Genomic DNA, 7,523 nt, shown 5'->3' with positions numbered 1-7,523 from the left:
AGTAGTAGTAAGTAAGTTGGGGGGTGAAAGATGAGGAGGTTGCCATGTCAAGTAAATTAACACGTCTAATAAAAGAGAACGAGTTTGGTACACCAGAGTAATGACATACTATTTTGACTCGCTAAGGCAAAAGACTGTTGAGTGAGATTAGCACCATGTCATGTATTCACCCTTGAAGTTCAATGCTGTAATTACAGTCTAATCTTTCAAAATGGTTCACTTGGATTCATAATTTCACTGTCGTTTTCAAATTTGTAGACATTACTGAGATTTTAAACAAGTGGTGATAGTTTGTAGTTACTATGCAAATGCAGTGATTGGGTACCGGTCAGGTGAGGGCTTGGAAATATTTGGTTGTGCCTCGCATGTAACGAAATGTTCCCAGTAGTGAGTAAAATGCAGCTGTTGGATCACGCGGTCTTTGGATGTGTAAAAGTTTGACTGTAAATCTAATTTAAGCCCCTGACTGTCTCTTTAATGAAAGATTGATATTTGTGTAGACTGAACAGTTTACCATGTAACATTTCTGGATCTCTGGACATCTACATTGAAATGTTTAATCCATAGTATGGCATTAAACATCTATCTACATTTTATTTTAAATTTCAAATGTCTTTTTGCTTAAAGCATACCTTGATAAACATACATTATACTGTGACTCCACAGATCTGCCCTGTAACTTGACCTAGTGGCATCCATCTTATCTTCTTTAAGAAAAAGTTTAATGCCATACAGTCGAACACACCAAGAAAGGTGATGTAGTGCAGCTTTTAACTGGCTTATCTTGACATATATAAAAACTACAGTAGTAGCGTACTCAGCTGACTCTAATAATAATACTAAAAATAATAGCTACTTGATATAACCTATTCCTATCCTTTTTCTAGGCCTATATTTAAAAAACAACTATTCAAAGCCCAAGTCCAGTCAATTACCTTAAAACTAAGTATCTAAAATATGGGCTCATTACAGATAGCCTGTTAACCCCACACTAAATTCTTGTGTTTACTAGGTTTCTCATTCAATCCCATATGGCTTACTATTTGATTGAGTAATGCTTGTCGGTACATATGACTTGTTAACTTGAAACCACCAAACACTGCAGACTCCCCCTCCCTCCCTGTGTGGTGTCAGAGCTATTTCAGGCTTCCATGCAGTTATTCATTTCCTCTAAATCTCCCTTAAGCACAAATAGAAGCAGGACACTTTGAACTCCGGAGCTGGGATCAGGACTCTGCCACACGGATACCACACAAGGAATATTTGTGTCATACCGCTATGTCTAAGGAAGTAAGGAAGAGTCCAGTGTCCGACTGTTTGTGTAGAAGAGCAGTGTAAGCGGATACCGGCTTGTGTTGATGGAGTCAGTTGAAGTCCCGGGTCAGTCCTCGTCTAACTCTGATGATGAGTTGGACAGGACCCCTGCTCCAGACTCGTCCCGCCACACCACTCACACAGGGAGGCAGAGTGCACTGTGTGGTATGGGCTACGGCTTTGGGGTGGCCTGGAGACACTTGAGGCCCTTTATCCCTTTCTTCTTGATCAGCTTCATGGTAGTGGCCCTGGTTTTCTTGATGCAGCATATCATCTATGGAGGGCCCTTTAAAGACCCCCTTTTCTTTGTCAAGTTTAATGAACGTTGGCCAAGGCCCAGCCTAAACACACAGGAGGGCCAGTGGTCCACAAAACTCTTCATTCCTGTACCCTCCTTGAACTCACCAACAGAAAATGGGACAATGTGAGGACATTGGGGTTCAGAATTGTCTTGTAACATGTATTTTATTTTATTTATGCTTGATAACTTAAAAAAAATGTATGAATATGTGTTTTGTTTTTCATCACATTTGATTGTCTCAAACTAATCTTTGGTTTAGAGGTCTGTTAAATTAAATTTGAAAGGCTAACCAAAGCACTTTCAATCTTGAAAATAATGTTAGTAATTTATTGTCAGTGTTTTTTCCTCTTTTTAATCACACTGATGCCCATGGATAAACTACTGCATGTTTTATTGTATTATTATTTAATATGAAAGCAAAACCATTTGATTTGCCCCACTGAATGAACTATTTCAGTCAGCAGTCTATGGCATGAATCTATGGTTTCTGAATGTGTGGTTGGCTGCTCTTTGTTACACTGACCCCCTCTCGCGGCCAATAAAGTACAGTTGAGTTCGCTTTTGGAAGACCACGCTGATCACTGACCTTTATGTTTGGCCTCAAACCATTCCAATATCATTTTAAATATCACGATTTAATCCTCTTTTGCACATTTAAATTGCAATTTGATAAAAGGAACCAGGCCATTTCAAACTTTGTGAAGTCAATGGTGAGTCTACCCGCCTTTTAATTTCAGGCAATGCTTTGATAGTACAAGTCAATTTTAACTTGTCAGAATCTTTACTCCATGTTCTCTCCCTGTGTACAGGACATATTAATTCATAGTCGCTGTGTAATGTCATAATTCACAGCATGTATTTAGAATCAGTGTTAGCTTCTGACGCTAATTGTGCGTGTGTATGCTAACAGAGCGCGCACGTGTGCGCCTCTGATGCGCTGCTCTCAGGAGCACCCCCTCAAAGGGTTTGAGCCCTTTGTCTTCTGCCCCAGTAGATTAATCCAACACCATTGGTTGGTCCCAGTTTTACACAAGAAATGTCCCACACGTCCGTATTTCTGACAAATTTGATACCTGCCAACAGTAAAGAGAAGCATAAATTGGCATTTGTTTTGGTAAAATATAGAAAACTATGCTAAAAATGACCAAAACACAAAGAAAATGTGACTGTGCTGATTCACATGGGCCAAGTGCACAACAAATTTCCTTAATTACGCACTACTTTCACAATTTTATTATTATCAACCACTCCAAACCGGGAGTGTCCCAGTTTTTGATTTTGAAAATCTCATCACCCTAGGCAAGAGCCAGTGTTTCCTATTTATAACATTGTACTTTGCCATAATATACCTAAAAGGTAAATTCACCAATGTTGAAGCTGATCATTCCTGTTAGTGACTGGGCCCAAGAACCCCCCCATCTGTACTAAATATTATTGACCTATAGAATATTGTGATGTTATCTGAAACCCAGCAATACAGCATATTATAATCAACAGTTTTTCTGTTCTATCTAGTTAGTACTTGCATAGAAAAATGTGGTGTTACCAAAAACCGGGCTTTGAGACCCTGCTCCTCGCTCAGCTGCAGAAACAACAGCAGTCCAGTCAGTTCTGTGACACTGTGCTCAAAGCTGATGGTAAAAGTACTTTGTCATGAGTTCATTGTGACTAATACAGCATTATTACCAGCATCACTGTTATGTTTTTAGGAGTGTCGGTGCCCGCTCACAGCTGTGTGCTCTCGGCTATCAGCTCTCAGTTCTCTACTGCTCTCTCTCAGACACCTGCCCTGGGCCAGAAAAGACTCCTGGAGTTTGGGCCTCTGGGAGCAAGCACTCTGCTGCACATGGTCCGGCTGCTGTACTCGGGGGAGATGGTCGGAGAGGGTGAGAGAGAGAGGCAAGAGGCTGTTTCTGCTGCATCCAAACTTGGTATTCATGGGCTTGTGGAAATCTCACACATTGATGGTGAAAACAGAAAAATGCGGGATGAGCGTTTGTTCACAGAGGTGGGAGTGCAGACTGACTCTCGGATATTGGAGGAAAATCAGGTGAAGCTTGGAGGTTGGAAGAGAGAAGTGAGGGATGGTGCAACCTTCCTCTGGAGAGAGAGACTGCCCACACGAGGCACTGAAATTTGGACACAGACTGAGGACCTGCAAATCAGTGGTTCATCTTGTTCACAACTGCCTGTCACATATGAAACCATTGACTTAAATGCACTGCAGACTCTGAGTCGCACAGATCCTCTTCAACTCCCTTATGTCCCCATGTCTGTGGCCTATCCAAATGAAGACAGTCATGGCTATGGACCATCCTCTGTGTCTGCTGCCACACCAACTCTTCCTGTGCACTACTCTTCAGTTCATAATAATGTTTTTTCTGTCCCAAACCAAGCTACACCCCATGCTGCAGAGACTTCACACTGGGGCCAGGACATGGGCAGAACTTCGGAGGTGGAAGAGTGGCCTGAAGAAGAATTTGAACAGTTTGAAGGAAACATACCAGGATTCATCAACTACTTCCTGAAGCCTGACCATGAAGAGGACTCTAGTAAGAGACGTGGGAGGAGAAGGCAGGGAGCAGGGGTGGGAGGGGTGAGACAATCTGGGATGAGAGGAAGACCAAGAGGGCGAGGTAGATTGACCCAAACTGTGGATGTCCAGGATGTAGGCGTGAGTAAACTTTCAAAGATGTACCTTGAGCGGTGGGGTGTGTACTTGAACAGAACGGGACAGGGGGGCGGGGTGGTTGGGAGAAAGTTATATATGAAATCACGAGAGTTTGTGAGGTCTGGGCGAAGTACGCGAAGGCGAAAAGGGCGTGGCATTGAGTGGGACCTGGACCAGAGTGCCACCATTCTCAAGTCAGAGAAGCGAAAAAGCGGTAGACCAAGGAAAGCAGTCATTACACCAGTACAGGTGAGCTCTTTACTATCAACACTTAAAACACTTTAGTTTTTAACAAATGTGTCCCATCGATCATATGATTTACATTATGTCTCCACTATCTTATTTAATGCATACTTGTTTTTTCTTTACAATAAATATAACTGTATTGAAGAAACTCAATGTAAGGTTTTGATTTTAAATTTGATAAACATGACCTGTGATTCAAGGTAGACAAAATTTGTTCAGATTTGGTGTTTTGGTTCTCAAGACGATTATCCAATCAGAAAGCAAGTTATGCCTCACAGAAGTCGCTCTCATGTGGATTGCCAGTTTCAATGCTAACATCCAGTTGGTTTAATAAAAGGACTCTGATGTGAATCCTCATGACCCTGAAATTCAAGCACCTGTATAAGTGCTAGTGCAGCCTCTGCTACTGCAGAATGTGCTGTCCATATACTATGAATGAGAAAAGGTTCAGTTGTGCTTGTAATATGTTTTTTAAAACTGTAAGAGCGCAGGCTACATACTGTTCTTTAAACGGACATTATGGACAATGATAACTTGTTTGGTTTGTGCTGTTTTAGGCACCGGTCTCTCCTCCTCAAAGGGTTCAGAGGGACACTAAACAGCCAACAGTTCGAAGTTCAGAGGAGCAGCCTGAGCAGATCGACCAGCTGCTGGAGGAGGTGATGATGGGGTTAGAAATTTTGCCAAATAATAACACAAAATCCCAAACATTTTCAAGCACCCGTCGCCATGGTACCCCAGGCACTATGAAGACAGAGAGGGGACAGTGTGGCTCCACAGCAGTGGTTACCGTGGGGTTCGGAGGCAAAGACCCACCAACCTCTGAGGTGCCTGTCCTCCAGCAGCAGAATGAGGGGGAGCTCACGGACATCCTGGACCAGTTCCTTCAGTCCTTTGAGCGTCTAGAATCGGCTGCTGCACAGAGCTCCTCAGAGTCCACTGAGCTTCACATCAATGTAAACAGATACAGAAAACACAACCAGCTCTCAGTGCTCAAACCACAGCACCCAGCCCTGTCCACACAGACACCCACCCGGCCCAGCACTTCCACACAGTCTGAAACCAGTGGCACTGACAGCCCAATGGGAACAGCACAGACTTCTGCTCAGCAACGAAAAAACTTAGGAAAATCTAGCCCTGCCAAGAAACGACCAGTGCGGAGAAAGACGTGCTATCTGTTGTCTCTGGAGAAGCCCAGGACCAAGTCTAAGAAGAGTGAGGCTTTAAACAGAGAGGAGGTGAAGCAGCGGGTCACCAGGCAGTTGCAGCAGAGGCCTGTGGTCAAACTGGAGCGCAGAAAGACGCTGCCAGACAACATCAAGGTCCAAGAGCTCAGTCAGGTCTGTCAGTCCTCTAAAAAATATGATCATTCTATTAACAAACAGTACATGATCTGTTAAGCTGTTAGTTCAATAAGTTTGTATTACAGAGTCCTGGACCAAGAGCCAAGAAATGCACATCCCCAATGTGGGGCACCAAGACGTACCCCATCAGGAGCAGGTTTAAGGAAGCACAAATTATGGTAAGACATATGATTATTTAAATATTTTAATATTGGTCTAAAAGGTAATCTATCATGTTAAACTGACATAATAAATATAGTATGTATATACGTGCATTAGTAAAGAGTTTTGTTTGCATTTGTGTCTCAGGATGCCATGCCATTCCTTGAAGAGCCTGTTTCAAACTGCAGAATTAAAGCCACAAAACATGGATTTCTTACGCTTTCATCTCCTCCGGGCGTTTCTTTGTCTACTGTCGAAGAACAAATGGAAAGCAATGAAGACGAGGCTGGATCAGACACTAGAGAGTCCGAGCACAGAGGGAGGAAGAGGGCTTCAGACTCTGATGAGGAGATGAGCAATGCTGCTGAAGTAAAAAGAATTTGTTTTGATTCAGACGCTGAAGTAATTGATGTAGAGACAATCTCACAGAGCGATAGAGTACAGATAAATAATACCAGAGAGGAAAGGTCAACTGATGCAGAAAGCAGTGATATTATTGATGTGGACAATTTGGACAGGGATTTCAGTGAGACTGAACTCAAAAGAGAAACATTGGTGCACACAGAGGTGAACTGTTCTCTCAGAGCAGACATCACTGCAGGAGAGCCTGAAGACTTGGATAGTGACATTGATGTGATTGGCGGCTCAAGCCCCGCCCCGTCTCCAGTGCTCATCAGTTGGACAGACTCCTCAGAGGCGGAAGAGGACACGGACACAGATGCTCTGGACCAACAGACGGTGCTGTCTAAAGGGCGACTGGTGCACTGCTAAACAGAGTCTTAAGAAAAATCACATGTACATATTGTTTTTCTCTTTTATTGTTGTTCTAGGCTGTTGTGATTTCAAACCTTTGATTTCCTTTAACTGTTAAAATTGATTGAAATGGCTAATCATTAATCACATAGATTTATTAGTTTACTATCTTTTATATATGGTCAATCTAGCAAAATGTTTTGTTGTTGGCACAATATTGTCCAGAACTCAAGAATTCAACAATAAATTTCCTTTTCATTATTAAATGATTTTAGGGATCATTTGTGGCCACCTTCATGTTTAACCATACTTTAAACTTTATGTTTGTCTTTGTGTTATGTAGTATAATTCTAAATTTCTGAACATGTATTGTAACATAAACTACTCTAATATTACGGGTTTCGACTAGACCCTAATTCAGACATTTTACTGTTGGTGTCCTCCATATACCATATATGGATTCAGATTTCCTGTCAAACAACAGTTTATTTAGTTCATATTGTAGTACATCATAAACTTTTCAAACAAAAATCCACTCTCACACCTTTTCAGATACATCATATACAAACTTAACAGAGCAAAGAAAAACGTGAAGTGAAAATTATTTTTTATTAGTTCTCAACCTGTGGATCAACTTTCTACACACTACACACAACCCTGTGCCACATCTGTGCTGCACTTACTGGGGAGAACTTTAGGGGACGCCATTTGAGGTCTTTTGGATGTTTTAAGT

General features: G+C 42.0%; 1 protein-coding gene across 4 annotated transcripts; it reads left to right on the top strand.

The window, feature by feature from the left end:
• Positions 1-91: 91 nt before the first annotated feature.
• LOC129410622 (uncharacterized) lies at positions 92-7,056 on the top strand. Of its 4 annotated transcripts, none has more exons than XM_055159121.1 (6): positions 92-2,325; positions 3,135-3,252; positions 3,325-4,535; positions 5,090-5,872; positions 5,962-6,054; positions 6,185-7,056. In XM_055159121.1, exons 1-6 carry the CDS (start codon positions 2,206-2,208, stop codon positions 6,806-6,808), a joined length of 2,949 nt encoding a protein of 982 aa, XP_055015096.1. In that variant the 5' UTR covers positions 92-2,205; the 3' UTR covers positions 6,809-7,056. The 4 variants fall into 4 exon arrangements, with proteins under 4 accessions (XP_055015096.1, XP_055015098.1, XP_055015097.1 ...); XM_055159122.1 differs by having other exon boundaries at positions 2,188-2,325; positions 3,131-3,252; XM_055159123.1 differs by lacking the exon at positions 3,135-3,252 and having other exon boundaries at positions 3,396-4,535.
• Positions 7,057-7,523: the final 467 nt, after the last annotated feature.

This window comes from Boleophthalmus pectinirostris, unplaced genomic scaffold (genome assembly GCF_026225935.1).
Source record: "Boleophthalmus pectinirostris isolate CB_2022bp ecotype Guang Dong unplaced genomic scaffold, ASM2622593v1 HiC_scaffold_23, whole genome shotgun sequence".
Lineage (NCBI taxonomy): Eukaryota > Metazoa > Chordata > Actinopteri > Gobiiformes > Gobiidae > Boleophthalmus > Boleophthalmus pectinirostris.
The sequence above is the reverse complement of the archived record's forward strand: the minus strand, read 5'-3'. Positions and strand labels throughout refer to the sequence as shown.

Excerpts from the sequence above, each read along its gene's own strand:
- LOC129410622 (XM_055159121.1), top strand. The coding sequence starts at position 2,206 with ATGTTTGGCCTCAAACCATTCCAATATCATTTTAAATATCACGATTTA. Across the intron at positions 2,326-3,134 it reads CAAACTTTGTGAAGTCAATG|TACTTGCATAGAAAAATGTG; the intron begins GTGAGTCTACCC and ends CTATCTAGTTAG. Across the intron at positions 6,055-6,184 it reads TTAAGGAAGCACAAATTATG|GATGCCATGCCATTCCTTGA; the intron begins GTAAGACATATG and ends TTTGTGTCTCAG.